This window comes from Cinclus cinclus, chromosome 1, assembly GCF_963662255.1.
Source record: "Cinclus cinclus chromosome 1, bCinCin1.1, whole genome shotgun sequence".
In the NCBI taxonomy this organism is placed as follows: Eukaryota; Metazoa; Chordata; class Aves; order Passeriformes; family Cinclidae; genus Cinclus; species Cinclus cinclus.
The window spans coordinates 465163-485241 of NC_085046.1; the positions used below are offsets into that span (position 1 = coordinate 465163).

General features: G+C 63.8%; 2 protein-coding genes across 4 annotated transcripts in view; one reads left to right on the forward strand and one right to left on the reverse strand.

Moving 5' to 3' along the window:
* Positions 1-451: 451 nt before the first annotated feature.
* Positions 452-11997, forward strand: PTPN23 (protein tyrosine phosphatase non-receptor type 23). Of its 3 annotated transcripts, none has more exons than XM_062505402.1 (25): positions 452-586; positions 1167-1241; positions 1763-1890; positions 2352-2428; positions 2534-2583; positions 3085-3216; positions 4127-4207; positions 4577-4708; positions 4852-4899; positions 5107-5163; positions 5322-5380; positions 5640-5719; positions 5820-5934; positions 6049-6114; positions 6219-6364; positions 6798-7106; positions 7354-7508; positions 7589-7740; positions 7985-8164; positions 8318-10304; positions 10446-10627; positions 10785-10889; positions 10974-11112; positions 11186-11299; positions 11371-11997. In XM_062505402.1, exons 1-25 carry the CDS (start codon positions 503-505, stop codon positions 11902-11904), a joined length of 5187 nt encoding a protein of 1728 aa, XP_062361386.1. In that variant the 5' UTR covers positions 452-502; the 3' UTR covers positions 11905-11997. The 3 variants fall into 3 exon arrangements, with proteins under 3 accessions (XP_062361386.1, XP_062361395.1, XP_062361404.1); XM_062505411.1 differs by having other exon boundaries at positions 10449-10627; XM_062505420.1 differs by lacking the exon at positions 1167-1241 and having other exon boundaries at positions 457-586.
* An 866-nt stretch (positions 11998-12863) lies between these two features.
* Positions 12864-20079, reverse strand: part of SCAP (SREBF chaperone) — a 42663-nt gene continuing 35447 nt past the window's right edge. The window contains exons 15-23 of the mRNA XM_062505431.1: positions 19288-19483; positions 18410-18525; positions 17760-18309; positions 17380-17465; positions 16679-16761; positions 15760-15926; positions 14601-14681; positions 13837-14043; positions 12864-13234 (exon numbers count right to left, since the gene is read on the reverse strand). Coding sequence (XP_062361415.1) covers positions 12989-13234; positions 13837-14043; positions 14601-14681; positions 15760-15926; positions 16679-16761; positions 17380-17465; positions 17760-18309; positions 18410-18525; positions 19288-19483 — 1732 coding nt within the window. The 3' untranslated portion in view covers positions 12864-12988. The remainder of the gene's footprint in view (positions 13235-13836; positions 14044-14600; positions 14682-15759; positions 15927-16678; positions 16762-17379; positions 17466-17759; positions 18310-18409; positions 18526-19287; positions 19484-20079) is intronic.

The following is a 20079-nucleotide window of genomic DNA, read 5'->3' on the forward strand; positions in this document are numbered from 1 at the left end:
AAAACGTAAGGCATCACTATTACTCTGATTAACTCACGTTGTCGGAACGGACCTGGAGGGAGAGCAAGAAATCCCTGGGGCCTCCGAGGCGTCCGGGAACCCTATATGCACTACGCGGCGCTGGGGGTCCGTGGGAGGTGGGGAGAAGGCTAATTAATGGTAATTAATTAATGGCACCCCGGTAGGGGGAGCCTTGACAGAGTAGGGGAAAGCCGGGAAATGGCCGGTTGCCGTAGCAACCGCCCCGCCTCCAGGGCGGGGTTTCCATGACAACAGCCGTCTCCTCCAATCAGCGGGCGAGGCGTCCCCTCAAACCAGCGTTTATCCCGCCCAGTGGGCGTGGCCAAACACCACCCCTTCTTAAGGGGTGAGGCGTCGCCATGGGAACGGAGCCGGAAGTGTCGCGCGGACTCGGTGTCCCGTGAGCCTCCGCGCGCGGTTCCGGCGGGCCGGGCTGTGCCGGGACCGGGGCCGGGAGCGGCTCGGATCGGGCCGGGCCGGGATGGAGGCCGTGCCCCGCATGCCCATGATCTGGCTCGACCTCAAGGAGGCCGGGGAGTTCGCCTTCAACGCCGCAGTCAAGAAGGTGGAGCCGGGGAAGGGCCAGCGGGGCCTGGGAGGGGCGTGAGGGGTGGGAACGGAGACGGGAGGGTCTGGGCGTCTCTGGGGTGGCGGTCGGGATTCCTGAGGGGTCCCTGGATCTGTGGGGACTTGGAGCTGGGGGGCTGAGAGGGCGGGACCCCTATTCCCGGGACCCCGGCGGCTGACGCCGTGTCCCTGCCACCCCCGCGGGGGCTTGGTTAATTAGTCACTTCATTAACGGCCGTGAGCAAGCTCCGGCGCTGCCCGGGCCACGGCGTTCACGGATGGGGAGGATTCGTGGGCTCCCCGGCGCTTGTGTCGCTCCCCCCGTGATGTTTTGGGGGCCACAGGCGGCCCCTGGGAATGTCCCTGTCAGGCCGCACCTGGGGGCGGAGGGCGATCCTCTCTCTGCCCGTAACTCCCTTTTCTGACCTCGCCATTCCCCGATCCCATTCCCCGAGCTGCCCATGGCCGTGAAACCCCTCCTTGTTTGCCCCCCTAGCCTGGCCCTGTGTTCCCCCTCCTCACCGGCCTCTCCGGAGGCAGGAGGGGCTCCGGGCCCCTCACCCTGTGCTCTTCCCCAGTTTGTCCTGAAGAACTATGGGGAGAACCCGGAGAACTACAACGAGGAGCTGCGGAAGCTGGAGCTGCTCCGGCAGGTGAAGGGGGACCTTGGGAGCTGCCCTGGGGGGCTCTGGGGTGGCTCTGCCGACCCCCCCGGGAGGTGCCTTGGCTGCTCCTCTCCCTCTCCTGCGTCCCACGGAGCAGCCTTTGGATGGTCCCAGTGATCCAGGAGCTGTCAGCTGGGGAGGGGGGAGCAGGGACAACTCCTGGTGCCGGCCCTAGGGTCCCCAAAGGCTGGGGGAGCCGAGACACCCCCAGGCCAGCACTGGGATTTCTCCTGAAGCAGGAGGGCAGGAAATCTTCCCAGGTGCTCCTTCTGTTCCCTCCTCTCCCGGTATGGCCTAGGACACCCAAATCCCCGTGGTTCTCCCAGCCCTGGCAATATTTGCTCACCCCGGATCCATAGGGTGGTTCCCTCAGGCTGTTTTTTGGGAGATCACAGCTGCTCTTGAGGCTTTCCAGCAGCCTTTCCTCATCCCGGGCAGCAGCACGGTGCTGGCTCTGGAACGTGTCCCCAGAGCTTCTCCCTCCTCATCCTCCTCCTGTCCCTTCCCAGAGCGCCGTCAGTGTCCCCAGGGACTTTGAGGGCTGCAGCACCCTGCGCAAGTACCTGGGGCAGCTGCACTTCCTGCAGAGCCGCATCCCCATGGGACACGGGCAGGACGCGGCCGTGCCCGTCACCTGGTGAGGGACTGCGACTGGGGTCTGGGATGAGGGAACTGGGATGGGGATCCTGGGATTGGGAACTGGGATGGGGATCCTGGGATTGGGAACTGGGATGGGGGTCCTGGGATGAGGGTCCTGGGATGGGGATCCTGGGATTGGGAACTGGGATGGGGATCCTGGGAGGCAGAGCTGAGCCAGGCAGGATGTAGCCATGGCCATTCCCTGGGGAGAGGCTGTTCCAGGCACGCCCTGGGGAATGTGCGTCTGCCCAGGCTGGCACAGGGGTGGCTCAGTGACATCCTGAGGAATGTGGTCCTTCCTGCGGTGGCACAAGGGGATCCCAGGGGACCTTTGAGAAGTGGGGTCCTGCCCTGGGGAGCCCTTGGGGAATGGGGTCCAGCATAGGGAGGTCCTGGTGGGAAAGGGCTCCCAATAATTCCTCCTCCTGGGAGAATCTCTGGTTGCTTCTTTCCCCCTAGGACTGAGATCTTCTCGGGCAAGGCTGTGACACATGAGGACATCAAGTATGAGCAGGCCTGTGTCCTCTACAACCTGGGTGAGCTCCTGGATTCCCACAGGCTTGGGGCTCCCTGGTGCAAGCCCCCATTCCCGGGGGTGTTGGGGTGTCCCTGCCTCGCTGAGCCCCCACCTGTCCCCACAGGAGCTCTGCATTCCATGCTGGGAGCCATGGACAAGCGAGTATCCGAGGAGGTGAGCGCCCCGCAGCCCTCAGTGCCAGCTCTGTCCCTCCAGGGGACAGGTGACACCTGGGCACTGCCAGCTGGCTGTGACAGGGCAGGGGCTGTCCCTGTGCTGGGCACTGTCCCCCTGGAATCTGGGGTCAGGGTTGGGGTGTCCAGGTACGGGACACTGAGGGGCTGGAGTGAGTCTGGAGATGGGAGCAGGGCTGGGGAAGGGGTGGAGCACCAGGAGGGGCTGAGGGAAGGGACAGCCAGGGAGGTCGGGCTCTGCTCCCAGGGAGCAGGGACAGGAGGAGACGGAACGGCCTCAGGCTGGGCCAGGGGAGGTTTAGTTGGATATTGGGAAAATTCCTTCTTGGAAAAGGCCCTGGCACAGCTGCCCAGGGCAGTGTGGAGTGCCCATCCTGGGGGGATTTAACAGCCCTGGGGGTGTAGCACTTGGGGTCACTGTGAGTGCTGGCCGTGGTGATCTGGGAAGTCTTTTCCAAGCCCAACAATTCCATCCCCTCAGGGCATGAAGGTTTCCTGCACCCACTTCCAATGTGCTGCTGGTGCCTTCACCTACCTGCGGGATCACTTCCCCCATTCCTACAGTGTGGACATGAGCCACCAGATCCTCAGTCTCAACATCAACCTCATGCTGGTAGGGACTATGGGCACTGGGACACCTCCAGGGTGTTTGTGGGGTTGCTGTTCCCTGTGGATCCCAGGATCCAGTGTCCCCCAGGGACAGGACCTCTTTTGTGGGGTCAGAGTCCACAGGGTGGGGGAATGAGGTTTTGGGAGGCACTGGGGGATCAGGAAGGCTCAGTACTTAGTTATTTATTTAGTTAATAGTTATTTATTTATTTAATTTATTTTATTTCATTAGGGTTGGGATTAAATGTGTGAGATGGTATTTTTTGTTTGGATTTAGATTTTTGTTGTTTTTTATTTATATTGCAGTTTCACACACTGTGAGTTTTATAGTACTTTAAGTTAAACTAAAGTTTAAGTTTTATTTTTTACAAGGCTTTTTAAGGATAAAGTGTTTAATTAAGAAATTATACTTAAATTATTTTTACTTTTAACATAATAACTAATCACTTGTGGTCCACAGTGTGGACTTTTTTATTTAACTATATAATAGCATGTAAACTCATGAAGAAGGTGAAGAAGGACTGGTTTTTGTTCTAAAACTTTTATCTTTTTATATATATTATTATATTTTAAAACTTTAAGTTTTTTATCATGTGATATGACTCACTTTATTCAAACTACAGACTCATAATCTCAGTTTTATTATTCAGTTATTATTTGGAAGCCTTTTTTATGGCTTCAGGTCAAATGCAGTGTTTTCTTGGGGGTTAGTGCCTGTTAGCACAGAAAGTCTCAATGTTTTAGTGACCAGGGTTCCAACATCCATTCCTGGGCTCTCTGAGCACCCTCAGGGCTGGCATTCCCTGTGCCACCTCCACCCCTTGGGAAAGGGGCTGCAGCCAGTGGCTCCTGCCAGGGGTCTGGGCTGTCCCGAGGGTTGGGGACACTGAACATTCCCCTCTTGCCCCCGGCAGGGCCAGGCACAGGAGTGTCTCCTGGAGAAGTCCATGCTGGACAACAGGAAGAGCTTCCTTGTGGCTCGGATCAGTGCCCAGGTGAGCTCCAGGAGCTGCTCCCAGCACAGCCCTGCTCCCACTGCTCTGGGATCAGGAGCTGGAGAGGGGCTTGGGTGAGGGCCTGGAGTGACAGGACACAGGGAATGGCTTCCACTGCCAGAGGGGGCATGGCGGGGCAGTACTGGGAAGGAATTCCTGGCTGTGAGGTGGGTGAGGGACTGGAATGGATTCTCCAGAGAAGTTGTGGCTGCCCCTGGATCCCTGGCAGTGTCTAAGGCCAGGTTGGACATTGGGACTTGGAGCAACCTGCACTGACAGTCCCTGTCTCTGGTCCCAGACACATCCCTGTCCTGCCCTGGTTCCCCTGGGATCTGGAATTCTGGGGTTCTCCCCTGTCCCTCTCCACAGGTGGTGGATTACTACAAGGAGGCCTGCCGGGCACTGGAGAACTCGGAGACAGCCTCACTGCTGGGCAAGATCCAGAAGGATTGGAAGAAGCTGGTTCAAATGAAAATCTATTACTTCGCTGCCGTTGCCCATGTGAGTGGGGGGGAAGCTGGGGCTGGGGGCTCCCATCCCTGCTTGGGGTGCTCCTTGAGCAGCCCTGGCCTCTCCCTGGCCTCTCCCCCTCTCAAAGCTTTCCCTGGAGTTACAGAGCTCTGATCCCAGTTTTTTTTTTCCAGCTGCACATGGGGAAACAGGCTGAGGAGCAGCAGAAGTTTGGGGAAAGGGTAAGTCGGGTCGTGACATCCCATTGCATCTGCTCCAGCCTCTGGATCGTGATCCTGGCTAGGGATTGGGTATCCACAGCCATGTCCCATGTCCTGCCAGGGCCTGGGTGCTCTGGGAAAGCCGTGGGAAGCTCTGCCTGGTGTCCCTGTGCAGCCAGGACCAGGACAGTGCCTCCTGTGCTGACCCTAATTCCTGCTCTCCCACAGGTCATCTACTTCCAGAGCGCTCTGGACAAGCTCAACGAAGCCATTAAGCTGGCAAAGGTGTGTTCCTGCTTGTGGGGCTGGGGGCTGCCCCCTCCCCAGCTGGGCCCTGGGCTGCCAAGCTGGAGGAGGAGGATTGGGTTCAGTGACAGAGGCTCAGCTGCCTCCAGGCGGCTCCAGGAGCACTCAGACAACGATCCCCACTCTCAATCCCACAGGGCCAGCCTGAAACCGTGCAGGAAGCTCTGAGGTTCACCATGGATGTCATTGGTGGGAAGTGAGTCTGTCTCAGGGTGTCTCCATGCTTTGCCAGGGGTTGGGAATGCTGCTGGACAGGGAGCCTGGGGAGCATTCCTGGTGTTCTGATGTGCAGAGCCCAGCACTGCCCCAGGCCCCGTGCATGGAATGGATGGTTGCTGTGGGGATTGCTGGAGCAATCCCAGGACCCCCAGAAGGGCTGAGCCCATTGGGAGTGAGCTTCGGGAGCTGGGAATGCCACCTGCTCCTTCTCTCCCAGCATCACTTCCCACTCCCAGGTACAATTCAGCGAAAAAGGACAATGACTTCATCTACCACGAGGCCGTGCCCACGCTGGACACTCTGCAGTCTGTCAAAGGTCAGGGGGGCTTGGGGACAGGGGACAGGGATCCCTGGGGACAGGGATCTGCTGGGATTGATCTGCTGGGAGCTGTCCCAGCCCGGGCTGTGTCCCTCAGGTGCCCCCTTGGTGAAGGCTCTGCCTGTCAACCCCACGGATCCCGCGGTCACCGGCCCTGATATCTTTGCCAAGCTGGTGCCCATGGCTGCCCACGAGGCCTCGTCCCTGTACAGGTGTGTCCAGGCTCTGGCCAGAGCAGGATGGGATGGGATGGATGGAGTTGGGGGTGTGGAGCCTGGTGAGTGTTTCCCTGCACCCATGGAATGTTCTGTTCTGTTCTGTCCCAGCGAGGAAAAGGCCAAACTGCTGCGGGATGTGATGGCCAAGATTGAAGCCAAGAACGAAGTGCTGGAGTACGTGAGGGGCCCAGCCCTTCTGCCCCACGGGGTCCCAGTGCTCCCGAGCCCCTGCCAGGGGGGACACTGCCACCCCTCAGGGGCCCCTCTGTGTCCCACAGCCAGTTCATGGACTCCATGCAGCTGGACCCCGAGACTGTGGACAACCTGGACATGTACAACCACATCCCGCCTGTGCTGATGGAGAAATGTGCTGCACTCAGCGTGCGCCCGGACACCGTCCGCAACCTCGTCCAGTCCATGCAGGGTGAGGGCCCTGGGAGGAGCCCTGGGGCTGGGGGGCTGGGGCTGGTCCTGCTCCCTGCCTGGGGCTGGGGGGACTGGCCCTGCTCCCCACTTGGGACTGTTACTGCTCCTTGCCCAGGACTGGGGGTCCTGAGGGCAGGCATCACTCCCTGCCCGAGGTGTTGGGAATGTTCTCGCTGATGGCTGCTTCTGTCCTGGTATAAATTCCTGAATCCCAACGCATTTTCCCTGTTGGATGGGAGGGGGGCTGACCCCAAGGTGGTGGGGTGCTGGACCCCAGGAGCCCAGCATCCCAGCGCCTGGCCTGCCGCGTCCCTGCCTCTGGCTGCCTGCAGCTGGGCTCATTCCTGGAGCTGCTGTGTCTAGGCCTGGATCAGGCAGGAGGTGGCCCCACCCCACCAGCCCCCCCCCCCCCCCCCCCCGTGTTCCCCCAGTGCTCTCTGGGGTCTTCACCGACGTGGAGGCGTCGCTGAAGGAGATCCAGGACCTGCTGGAGGAGGACGAGGCGCAGGAGCGGAAGCTGCAAGAGCTGCTGGGGAGGGTCCCACCGGCACCAGGGTCCCCCCCAGGGCTGGCCGAGGTGAGCAAGGAGTGCTCCAAATACCTGGAGCTGCACGAGAAGGCGAGTTTCACCAACACTGAGCTGCACCGTGCCATGAACCTGCACCTGGGCAACCTGCGCCTGCTCGGTGGCCCCCTGGAGCAGGTCCGGGCCGCGCTGCCCACCCCCACCCTCTCTGAAGGTGAGTCCTGCCCTGGGGGGCTAAGAGTGTCCCCCCGGGCTGGGGGAGGCAGGGCTGCCCCCTCCGTGCCCCCCGTGTGTCACCTGGCACTGAATAACCGGGGCTTGTCCCCAGGGTTGGTGCAGGGTGGGTCCAGTTGGGGGACAGAGGGGACAGACTGTCCCAGTCAAGGCCCGGCTCCGCAGATCCCACCCCGCGGTTCCCTGCGGTTCCTCGGGATCCGCCCCTGACCCCGCCCCACCCCCAGATGACAAACAGGTGCTGCAGAACCTGAAGCGCATCCTGGCCAAGGTGCAGGAGATGCGGGACCAGCGCATGTCCCTGGAGCAGCAGCTGCGGGAGATGATCCAGAAGGACGACATCACCACCTCGCTGGTCACCACGGACCGCTCCGAGATGAAGGTGGGCTTGGGGACAGCCGTGCGTCCCAACCAGGGACCGCCCTGTCCCAGAGCCCCGCCCAGCCTCCCGTGTCCCCGCAGAAGCTCTTTGAAGAGCAGCTGAAGAAGTACGACCAGCTCAAGGTGTACCTGGAGCAGAACTTGGCTGCCCAGGAGAACGTGCTCAAGGCTCTGACTGACGCCAACGTCAAATACGCGGCCGTGCGCAAGGCCCTGGCTGAGGTGGAGCACAAGTGAGTGAGGGGCTTGGTGCCCTGGGGGGTCTCAGTGCCCGGGAACAGCCTTCGCCCCCTGGGACAGGTACGGGGCCTCCACTGGCTTCTCCTGTCCCGCCCCACTGCTGGGGATGGGGTGGTTTGGTCCTGGCCCTGTGCCCATCCCAGTGGGAACTGGAGCACCCCACAGGTGCCTGGAGCTGTAGGTGCCCACCTTTACCCTGGCCGTGTCCTGCTGAGCCCCTCTGTGTCCCTGTGCCAGGTGGAACACGACCGTGCAGACCTTGGTGGCCTCCTACGAGGCCTATGAGGACCTGATGAAGAAGTCCCAGGAGGGGAAGGATTTCTACACGGACCTGGAGGGGAAGGCGGCCAAGCTGCTGGAGCGGGCACGGGCAGCGTGCCAGGCCAGCGAGGCACACCGGCAGCAGCTGCTGGAGAGGTGGGTGGGCACAGACCCAGTGAGCCCCCCGGCTGAGGAGGGCTTTTGGGAGCTGGGGTTGCTGGTCTGGGGGCACAGGGAGGGCTCCTAGTGCCATGGGGCAGTGGGGGGGGCCACTACTCACCCCCACACTGAGCCCCCCCGCACCCCCAGGGAGCTGAAGAAGCAGCCGCCCCCCCGGCCCACGGCCCCCAAGCCTCCCCTGCAGAAGAAGCCACTGGACGAGGCCGGGGGCCCCGAGGCCGCCGAGTCGGGGTCCCTGGTGCTGTCGGAGCTGCCCGAGGAGCTGCGGAGCCTCCCCCCGGAGCTACTGCCCGGGCCCCTGGGCCAGCTGCCCCCTCCAGCGCTGGCCACCCTGGCCGGGGGGCTGCGGCCCCCCGAGCCCTACATGCTGCCAGGGGGGGTGGCCAGCGCCCCGCTGCCCCCCCTGGCCCCCACACCCCCCTTCCCGGGGCACTACCGCCTACCCGGGCCTCCCGCCGTCCCCGGTCCCTTTGCCGCCGCCGGGGGCGTTCCGGGGCAGCTCCTGCAGCCCTCGGCCCCGGCCGGGCCCGCCCCCAGCTCCGCCGCCCCGCAGCTCTTCCCGGCCGCGCCCCTGCTCCGCGCCCCGGGACAGCCGGGCTTTGGGGCAGCCCCGCCCGTGCCGCCCCCGCGCTCGTCCCCCCAGCACGGGGCCCTGCCCGCCTACGGCCTGGGCCGGCCCGGGGCAGCGCCCGGCCCGCTCCGGCAGCCCCTGCCGGGGGCAGCGGTCCTGGGCGCCCGGCCGGGGGCGGGTGGCCACGAGTCCCCGGGCACGCGCCCGGCCACCACCACGGTGGACAGCGTCCAGGCCCCCATCTCCAGCTGTTCCGTGCCCCCCCGGGGTCCCCCGGGCCCCTTCCTGCCCCCCCAGCGCCCGGGTGTCCCCCCGGCCCCGTTCCCCTACGCTGCGGGGGGGGTTCAGCCCTTCGGGGCACCGGCTCAGTCCCCCTTCCCCCCGGCACAGCCCCCGCCCGCTTTCACCCAGGGCCCCCAGCAGTTCCCCCCGGGTCCCTTCCCGGCCCCCCTGCCCTTCCGGCAGCCCCCCCGAGTCCCCCTGGCCGCCCCGGCCCAATTCCCCCAGCAGCCCTTCCCCAGTGCGGGGTCCCAGCTGCCCCCGCCGGCCCCGGGGCAGGCCTCGCTGCCCCCCCAGCTCTACCCGCTCCCCGGGCAGGACCAGCTGCCCCCCGCGGGCGTCGCCCCACACCCGGGGGCCGTGCCCTTCCCCAGGACCTCTGTCCAGAGCGGCCCCCCGTCCCTGGCGGGGCTCCAGCCGGTGCCCCCCGGCTCCCCCGCCCTGCCCTTCTGCCCTAGCCCGGCTCCCCCCAGCGCTCAGCTGCCCCCCGGGACCATGGCCCTGTGCCCCCCCGCGCCCGTCCCGCCCAGCCAGGCCCCTTCTCCCGGGCCCTTGCCGGGCGCCGTGGTGGTCCCGGGCCCGCTGGTCCCGTCTCCGGCCCCGGCCCCTTCCCCAGCGCTGCCTATGCAGCCCCCGGCGCCGCGGGCTCCTCCTGCGCTGCCGCCGCCGGGCTCCGGGGACGCGCCGTTCCCTCGGCAGAGCCCCTGCCCCGCCGACCTGCTGTCCTCCAGCCCCGAGAGCCAGCCCGGCGGCTCGGCCGCGCCCGGGGGGCTGCTGCAGCCCACCAAGGCGGGGCCGCAGGAGGGGCAGCGGCCCCGGGCCGTGCAGCTTATCGAGGCCGACCCGTACGCGGAGCCCGAGCGCATCCGGCGGCTGCTGGCCGAGTTGGAGCGGTTCCGAGCCCAGGCCGAGCGGCTGGAGCGGCCAGCGCCCGGCGGCGGCTCTGAGCTGGACGCGCTCTGGAAGGAGCTGCAGGAAGCGCAGGAGCGCGACGCCCGGCAGCGCTCCATCGCCATCGCCCGCTGCTACTCCATGAAGAACCGGCACCAGGATATCATGCCCTACGACCGCAACCGCGTCGTGCTGCGCTCGGGCAAGGACGACTACATCAACGCCAGCCGCGTGGAGGACCTGTCCCCGTACTGCCCCGCCCTCATCGCCACCCAGGCCCCGCTGCTCGGCACCGCCGCCGACTTCTGGCTCATGATCTACGAGCAGAAGGTGTCCGTGGTGGTCATGCTCGTGTCCGAGCAGGAGCTGGACAAGGTGCGTCCGGTCCTGGGTGCGGGGCCGGCCGGGCGGGGTCTCAAGGATGGGAAACCCTGCCCGGTGCCCATGGGCAGCGGGCACCAGGCCCTGCGGGACCCGAGGCTGCCCGGGGTGTGCTGACAGCCCGTCCCGTGGCAGAAGGTGCTGCGGTACTTCCCGTCGGAGCGGGGCCAGCCCGTGGCACAGGGCCCCCTGACCGTGGTGCTCACCAGCCTGCGGGTGACCCCCACGCACGTGGAGCGGATGCTGACGCTGCAGTACCGAGACCAGAGCCTCAAGCGCACCGTGGCTCACCTGCAGTTCACCTCTTGGCCTGAGCTGTACGTGGGGAGACAAAGGGGGGGGGGGCGTGGGGGGCCCTGATATGCAGGGGCGGTTCTGGGACCACTGCTCCGGAGTCAGGGAGGGTTTCTGACCCATCCGGGGGGGGTCTGAGTGCGGAGACCCCTCCAGCGAGTGCGTGTCCCCCACCCGCAGGGGCCTGCCCGACAGCAAGGGGAGCCTCCTGCGCTTCATCCAGGAGGTGCACGGCCATTACCTGCACCAGCGCCCGCTGCACACCCCCGTCGTGGTGCACTGCAGGTGAGCGGGCCCGGGGGGTGCCAGCGCGGAGGAGAAGGGGCTCCCCATCTCCGGCGTCTGTCACCCTCGGGGGTCTCTCTGCAGCTCCGGCGTGGGCCGCACTGGCGCCTTCTGCCTGCTGTACGCTGCGGTGCAGGAGGTGGAAGCCGGGAACGGCATCCCGGACCTGGCACAGCTGGTGAGGCGGATGCGGCAGCAGCGCAAGCACATGCTGCAGGAGAAGGTACTGCAGGGGGGCTCCGGGGCGCGGGGCAGGAGTGAACCCCCCGGGCCTCATCGTGTCCTCTTCCCTGCAGCTGCACCTCAAGTTCTGCTTCGAGGCCGTCCTGCTCCACGCCGAGCAGGTGCTGCTGCGACACGGCGTGGGCGGCCCTGCCCTGCCCAAGCCCCCCAATAGCACCTCCTCCAAGGTGGGTGTAGGGGCGTGGGGGGTCTGGGGAGCTCTGCCACTCCCAGGGCTCACGGGGCTGCTCTCCCCCAGCTCTACTTCCAGCAGGACCCGCAGGACCTGGTGCTGGGGGGGGACGTGCCCATCAGCTCCATCCAGGCCACCATCGCCAAGCTCAGCATCAAACCGGGGGGCCCCGGCCCGGAGCCCGGGGAGGGCTGGGGGGTGGATCCCTGCCCCGCTCCGGACCCCGTGGAGCCCGAGGTGCCACTGGTGCTTCCTGACGGTGTTGTGGACGGTGTCGGTGCCCCCGAGCCCCCCGCCCCGAGGCCGCCCCTCCCCGAGCCATCGGGTGCCACTGACGGCAGCAACCACGTGGGGGGAGAGAGCCCCGAGGGGCCGCCGGAGGCCCCCGCTGCCCCCCCAGCATCCTCCTCCTCCTCTCTGGAGCTCTTGGCCTCGCTGACGCCGGAGGCCTTCAGCCTGGACGCGTCCCTCAAGGGCAAGCAGCGCATGAACAAGCAGAATTTCCTGCAGGCACAGCCGGGCGAGGGGCTCCGGGGACCCCGGCCCAGCGATGACCCCCTCAGCATGCTCGACCCTCTCTGGACCCTCAACAAGGCGTGAGGGGGGTGGGGGCCCCCCGGCCCCCAGCCCCACTTTATTTGACTCCAGGTAGAACTGACTTTTTCAGCTCTTTGCTACTAAAATAAAGTGAGTTTATCTGCAGGGCCGAGCTCTGGTGCTGCCGGGAGTGGGGGGTGGGGTCGCGGCTGAGGCAGGTTCGGGTTAGTTCCGTTTAATGGATGTTCTGCACACGTTATAAAACACGGTCGGTACAAAAAGCGTCCCCTGTACAGCACAAAGGTACAGCTGGGCGAAGGCCACCCGCGGGGGGCTGGGCCGGGGTCCCGGGGGTCCCCCCTGCCCCAGGCCGGCACCGCCTCTACAATCACCGGGGGTTAAGAACGGACGTGACCGGCGGGAGGGTTCGGGAGCCCCGGCCTGGGGCAGGGCTGCAGCCGGGAGGGGAGCGGAGCCGCCAGGCCGTGCCCGGGGCCGGTGCCAGCTCAGGCCGGGCCCCCCGGTCCCTCCCCAGCGCCTGCAGGAGGGGGACGCGGGCTCTGTCCGCTCCCAACCTGAGAAAAGGCTCCTCTGGTCCCGCAGCGGGAGGGGGAGGAGGGGGGGGGAGGAGGAGGAGGAGGAAGAAGAGGAAGGTGCTATTGCTGCAGACGGGGCGCAGGAAGGAGCGGGGCAGGGCAGCTATGCCAGGGCACTGCAAGGGCAGCACTGCCGGGGCTGGGTCCCCGCACCCCCTGCCCCAATAAATAACTATTTACAGCACATAAATAAATAGGGTGGGGGCAGCTGCGGCCCCGGGCGGGGTCGGGCGGGGCCCGGCCGCGCCCTAAGGCACGTGGGGGACGAGCCACGCCCTGAAGGGGTCGGTCCCGGCCGGCCCGGTCCCGGTCGGTGCCACCCGAGGGCTGGGACAGCCCCAGCCTGGGAGCTCCCACTGTCCCCCGCCCCTGCCCTATCCCAGCCCCGTGGGGTCCCCGAAGCCGCTCGGGAGACGCTGGGTCGGGGAGAGCGGCAGGAGGGGGCGGACCCCGCTTGGGCAAGGACGGAGCCACGGAGGCAGCGGGCGGCCCTGTCCCCTCTCCGGCCCAGCCCCGAGCCCCGCCGCAGTCCCGCCGGCCCCTCCTCCTGCTCAGTCCAACTTCTCCAGCACCGAGGGCACGTAGACCAGGCTGAGCTCGCTGCCGAAGTTGCAGACGATGGCGGCGTTCTCCAGCACCAGGATCTGCCGAGCCGGCTGCGACTCGTTGCTCTTGCCCAGGTAGACGGTCTGGAGCAGGTCCCCGTAGCCGATGTCCCAGAAGGACACGCAGCCCTGGCCCCCCGTGACCAGCAGGTTGTCGGAGATGACGCCCAGGCTGGCGCCGCAGCCCAGCTCCTGCGGGACAGGGCGGAGAGCTGAGCTCCGGGGGCTCGGAGAGGGGCAGAGCCTGCTCTGACTCCGGCCTATCCTGAGCCTTTGCGTGTGCCAAGGAGGCTTTTCCAGGTATGTGGAATTGGAATAGAGGCTCCTCAGCCTCCAAGCGCAGCAGAGCTGTCTGCAGGGTCTGGTGGAGGCTGGAAAACCTAGGGGGACCCCTGAGGGCGTGAGGTGGAGCTGGGGACTCTCAGCCTGGAGAGAAGGAGGCTCAGCGGGGACCCTGTGGCTCTGCACAACTCCCTGACAGGAGGGGACAGCAGGGGGCTGGGAACAGGGACAGGTGGGAATGGCCCCAGTTTATGCCAGGGGAGGTTCAGGTTTGACATCAGCGGGAATTTCTGCGTGGAAGGGACGATGAGACATTGGAAGAGGCTACCCAGGGTAGCAGAGGAGTCCCCTTCCCTGGAAGGACTGAAAAGCCAGCTGGATATGGCACCTGGGGACACAATCAGTGGTGGCCTTGGCAGAGCAGGGGGGTGGCAGGTTGGACTCTGCGGTCTCTGAGGGTTTTCCACCCCAAGCAATTCCTGGTTCGCCCTCCCCAGCTGCCCCAGTCCCACCTGCTGGATGGAGTAGAGCTTGATGCCCGAGCTGCGGTCCCAGATGCTGATGATGTCGTCCAGGCCGCTGCTGATGACGCAGGACGTGGTGCAGGTCAGCGAGGTGACGTCCCCACGGTGGGCAAACATGTGGCTCACACGGCTGCCAGTCAGCACATCCCACAGGCAGATGGCCCCATCCTGGCCACCGCTGGCCAGCACCATGGTCTGCAGGACACCAGGGCCACCTCAGTGCCAGGGGACAACAGTGCCACCAGCACTCCTGGCTGCAGGAGGTCACACGAGTGTGGGCTGGAACCCTGGACTGCCAGCCCAGGGGAACCCTGCCTGTGCTGTGACCTTGAGCAGCCTGGGAGACAGAGGCACCTGAGTTCACTTATATAGGGTGGGAGAGCCCCTGGGGGTACACACTGGGGGGCACTGGGGGCTCCTACTCCTCCTCTCTGGGGGCTCAGGCCCCATTTCAGGCCTGCTCAGCCCCACCTGGCAGTGCAGGAACAGGGATTCCCTGCTTCAAAAGGACAGAGAAGCAAGAGGTCTCCAGAGAAAGAGATTGCTGAGCTCACAGTGAACTGGGAGAAAACTCTTGACTTGGACAGAGAGATGGAAGGACCCAGGTGGGTGCCCCAGGTGAGCCACTGGCTCAAGGGTGGGACCAGGGATGAAGCCAGGTATGGGCTGAGGTGTGATCTCAGGGATGGGCTCAGATGTCAGTTCAGGTGTGAAGGCAGGTGCGGGCTCAGGCCCAGCAGCTCCCCCCTTACCTGGTCGATGTACACGGCTGTGATGGCTCCTGAGTGGCCCTGCAGGGTGAACAGGCAGCACGAGTCCTCCAGCCGGAACACCTGGGGCAGGAGAGGCTGCAGTGAGGATCTGGGGCTGGCTGGGCTCAGGGCGGTGCCACCTGAGGTCCCCATGACACAGCAGATCCCACCTGGCCCCACTGTGGCACAGCCAGACCTGCCCGTGGTGCCAGGGGTCACAGGGTGCTGCAGGCCATGGCTGGTGGGCAGTGGCAGGGGATGACAGGGCAGTGACTGCACAGGGGAAAGGGATGGGGACAGGGAGATCCCAGAATCTGGATCTGCTACTCGGGGTATGTTACAGCAACTTCATGGAATGCTCCAGTCTGGGGACACAGGAGCTGGAGAGCTGGGAAAGACCCCGGGGTGCTGGTGGATGTGAGCAGCTGTGCCCAGGGGGGCAGGAGGCCAGCAGCACCTGGATTGTATCAAAACCAGTGTGGCCACATGACCAGGACAGGGATTGTCCCCCTGTGCTGGCCCTGCTGAGGGACCCCCTGGAATCCTGGGGGCAGCTCCAGGCCCCTCCCAAGAGGAGAAACCTGGAGGGGCTGGAGGTGTCCAGGGAATGGAGCTGGGGGGGCTGGAAAGGGGCTCCGCCTGGAGAAAAGGAGGCTCAGGGGGAACCTGTGGCTCTGCACAACTCCCTGACAGGAGGGGACAGCCGGGGGGGATTTGGGACGTGCTCCCAGGGAACAGGGACAGGAGAAGAAGGAGGTTCAGGTTGGATATTGGAAAATTCCGTCATGGAAAGGGTGGTTGGGTGTTGAAGGGGGCTGCCCAGGGCAGTGGTGGAGTTCCCATCCCTGGAGACATTTAAAAGCCCTGTCGAAGTGGCACTTGGGGACGCGGGTTAGCGGTGGCCTTGGCAGTGCTGGGGACTGGTTTGACTTAGTCTTGAAGAGCTTTTTCCAACCTCAGTGCGTCCATAATTGTTTGCTGTCACCCATTCCTACAGCACGAGGGTCCCACACTCAGCTCAGGGTGATGCTCCGGGGCTCTGTCCTTCCAGCTCCTCCCACGCCCCATCCAGGCAGGTGAAGGGAGCCCACACGGCTCCCAGAACTCCCCTCCCGTGTGCCTCCCAGCTCCCGGCCAGCCATCCCTGCCCCTGGCTCACCCTGAGGGTGTGGTCCTGGCTGCCGGTGACCAGGCGGCCTGCAGCAGCCTTGAGCGCAGTGATGGGTTTGTGGTGGGCACAGGCCACGCTGTGCGTGAGCTGGCACCGCACCGCGGCGCCGCGGCACAGCTCCGGAGAGGGAGGCAGGCTGCTCCTGCCCGGGGCACCTGCAGGGGGACACACACCTGGGCTGGGTAAGGGCACCTCGGGATGCTGCAATTTAGGGGATTTGGGGCTGGTACTGCAGCGAACCTTCGTGCTTGAGAAAACTGGAGTGAGGGTCTCAACGGGGTCCAAGGTTGCAGAATGGTTTGGGATGGAAGAGACCTTAAAGCCCATCCAGTCTCACGCCCTGCCGTGGCAGGGACGCTTGCCACTATGCCAGGTTGCTCCAAGCCTCGACCAACCCGGCCTTAAACACTGCCAGGGATCCACGGGCAGCCACAGCTCCTCCAGGAAATTCATTCCAGTCCCTTACCACTCTCCCAGGGAAGAATTTCTCCCCAGTATCTCATCTGAATCAGCCCCCCTATTCTGCTCCAGAAGCACAGGAACCCTGTGCTCTAACCAGTCACCCCCATGGGCCAGTCTGGGCTGTGCTGTGGTTGTGCTGAGGGCTCCGGCTGTTCCCAGGGTGGGAACAAGCGAGATCCAGAGAAAGAGAAGTGGGAAGTGGAAGGAAGTGAGGGCAGTGCTGGCCCTGGAAGCACATGGGAGCTTCCAGCCCCATGCCCTGGGGAAAACCAGCATGGGGATGGTGTCCCAGCTCAGGGAGCTCCCACAGCAGTCTTCAGCTTAGCACAGCTCCAGGGCCTTTTGGAGCAGTTACCACCAAAGCAAAAGTAGGCGTGAGGAAGACTCAGCTACAAGGAGGAGGAAGGAGAGGAAGGCAGGAACTGACATTCCAACACGTGCTCACCTCGGAACTGCAGGTGGTTCAAGGATGCGTGTGTCTCCAGAGAGAAGAAATCCAAGGAGCCATTCAAGCGGGCAGCCACAATCCTGAGGGAAAGATGGGGGTGAGGAGAGGCCCCTCCCCAAGCCCCAAACCCACACAGCCCCCAGGCCAAGCACAGACCACCCGCTCCTGGGATGAGGCTGCATGGAACTGGGCTGGGAGACTGGACACAGCCCCAAATGGACTAGACAGTGGCAGTGCCTCTGGAAGAGCAGTGATCCAAAGGTCTCCCAGCCCTGAAACCCTCTGGACATTCAGCTGCTGCCACGACTGAGGGCTGAAGAAGTGGCTGCTGGAGCAGACCTGGAGCCAGAAGAGCTGGTGGGAGGTGGATATACAGAGGGATCAGGCTGGTATGAGGTTGGACAGCAGGGAAAGGTGCTTGGGCTGAATGGGCTCCCCTGGGAATGGTGACAGCTCCAACCCTGAGCAAACCTCCCATCAAGAGGGTTTGGACAGAGCTCTCAGGCACAGGCTGGGGTTGTTGGGGTGCCTTGGGCAGGGCTGGGGATTGGACTCCATGATCCTTGGGAGCCCCTTCCAGCTCGGGATATTCCATGACACTGGGAAGAGACATCCCAGCTGAGCCTGTGCTGCCAGGAGCTGCCGTGGAGGTTTGGGCTGGGGATCTCCCAGCACTTGCACAAGGAGTTGTTTGTTACCTGTTGTTGAGGAAGACGAGGGCTGTGATGCCAGATTGTCCTTCATCATTGCTGCTGCGGAGAGTCCCCTCAATGGCATCCCACACCTGGGGGAGGAGGGGTCACTGCAGTGACACTGGCCACAGGAGCACTGCACACAGGGGGTCTGGGATCCTGAACAGCTCCGTGTGCTGTGCTCCTGCTGCCCGAGCTGAGCGAGCAGGTCACAGCTCCCTGTGCTGTGCTCCCAGGCTGTGTGACCTCCTCCCTCCCACCACTGCATTCCTGCTCCTCACCTCCAGCTTCCTGTTACTGCGTCCCTTCTCCTCATCTCCACCTTCCCCATGCTGTGTCCCTGCTCCTCATCTCCACCTTCCCATTGCTGTGTCCCTGTTCCTCACCTCCAGCTTCCCATTACTCCTGCCAGCCACGATGAGGTTGCCCTGCAGTTCCAGGCTCCAGACGGAGCTCTCCAGGTCCCCTCCCCAGGACGGCAGGGGTGAGGATTTGTCGCATCCCGCGCAGGTCTCGTCCCCCAGGCCCCGCTCCCCGAGGCTGCGCCGGCGGCCGCAGCCGCCCTCGTCAGGGAACCCGGCGGGGCCGTGCGGGCCCGAGAGCCCCGGGAAGTTCGCGTTCCTGCAGCTGGGGCTGCCGTGCTCCTCGTACACCTTCCCAACCAGGCTGCTGAAGTCGTATCCCGAGTCCTTGTGGCGAGCGCCCACGGCCCGGAGCCGCGGCTCCGACTCGGCCGCCTTGGTGTGCTCCGAGAAGTTGGTGTCGATGAGAGAGGTGAGGTCGGGCTGGTCACAGAACAGGGGGGGCTGCGGGGGGCCCAGCAGCCGTTTGAGCTGGTGACTGCTCTCAAAGGAGTCCTCCAGCCCGTTCTGCCCGTCCGGGCTGGGATCCCAGCCCTCCTGGTAGTCGAAGATGCCGCTGCTGTCCCTGCGCAGCCTGGAAGGAGGGACAGAGCTGAGCCCCCTGGGCTGGCAGGCTGCTTCCCGGGAGCACGGGATGTGGAGCGTGGGGTGTGGGGACACGGCCAGGGCCATACCTGGGTTTGGGGATGACAGTGAGGCAGTCGCCCGTCTGCGCGTCCCACACGCGGATCTGCCCCACCAGGCAGCAGCTCACCAGCAGCATCCCGTCACTGGCCAGGCACTCGATGTCCTGGGAGGAAGGAAGGACAAGCACAGCTCAGCGTGGCATCACCGAGGCCTCTGGATCCTGACCACAGCCAGCTGTGGCTGAGGAACTGCAGAGATGATGGATTCTATGTCAAAACTGGCTGGTTTAGGAACTGAGTGTGGGTGAGGACATGGACGTCCCTGGCAGTGTCCCAGGCCAGGTTGGACAAAGCCTGGAGCAGCCTGGGGCACTGAGAGGTGTCCCTGCCCAATGCAGGGGTGGCACTGGATGAGTTTCAAAGGTCCCTTTCAACCCAAACCATTCTGTGATTCTGGGATTCCAGGGTCTCTGCCCAGAGACCTCTGTGTGCACTGGACTCCTAGAAATCCAGCAGACTCCATCTGTCTTGCCTTCCCTAAAAAATTCTGTCCCAGTTTGAAGGCATGATCAGGAGCAGAGATACAACTTTTCTGGGAGATACAGCACAGCATTTTAAACTCATCTGCCTGAACACCCAAGAGCTTTGTTTCATCTCAGAACAGAAGGAATCCCAGATTCATCCTGGTTGGAAAAGCCCTCCCAGACTGACCCCCACCTTGTCACCCAGCCCAGAGCACCGAGTGCCACATCCAGTTGTCACCTGCACCTCAGGAATGTGGGGGTATCCCAGCAAAGCAGGGAACGCAAGCCAAAGGTGGTGATGGTGGGAATTGTAAAAAGCAACTGGAGGAGCTGAGAGCGTGCTGCAGGAATTCCAGGCTCCAATATCCTTTCCTGATGTATTTCTTTCTAAGCTGGACCTACCATGAGGTGTCCCCTGAGGACCAGGGGCACGATCTCAGTCTCGGGGGGTGAGTAGCCGTAGTCATCACAGGGCAGGTCCCCCCGGCGGCGCCGGCCCGGCCCGTTCTGCCCGTAGTTCTTGGGGCACAGCACCCGGTACAGGCAGAACAGCAGCAGCACCAGCAGCATGCCTGATGCCAGGCCCAGAGCAGCCACCCTGCAGGAGACACCCACAAAGACCATAAGGTAAGAAAATTTATTCCAGTTTCTAGTCCACAGATAGGTTTGGAAAGTCCTGTGCCAGGATTACTCATGTGCTAGTCTGAATTTCTCAGCTGAGAAAGCTTTTCAGCAAATTAGAGAGGTTTGGTGGAAATTAAGGGGGGTTTTAATGGGAAAATGACAATTTCAACAAGATGTTGAGGCTTTTCAGTAAGGAAAGTAACGAGCAACTAAGATTTCAAGTAAACACCAGCTGGGGACTGGATAACACAGTGTGTTCAGCACGTGCAGATTCAGGCAGGGCGTTGTGGCCCATCCTCTCTGGAAGGAGGAAAGCTTCTTGCACCAGTTTGATCTAATCCCCAGTAAATCACTATCAAATGATATCCAGGTGGTGGCTGCCCCTGGATCCCTGGCAGTATCCAAGGCCAGGCTGGGCAGGGTTTGGAGCAGCCTGGGACAGTAGAAGGTGTCCCTGCCCATGGCACAGAGTGGGACTGGATTAGTTTCAAGGTCCCTTCCAACCCAACCATTGTAGGGTTCTATGAAATCACATTTAAACCCCCAAACGGACCTTGTGTCCTCACCACC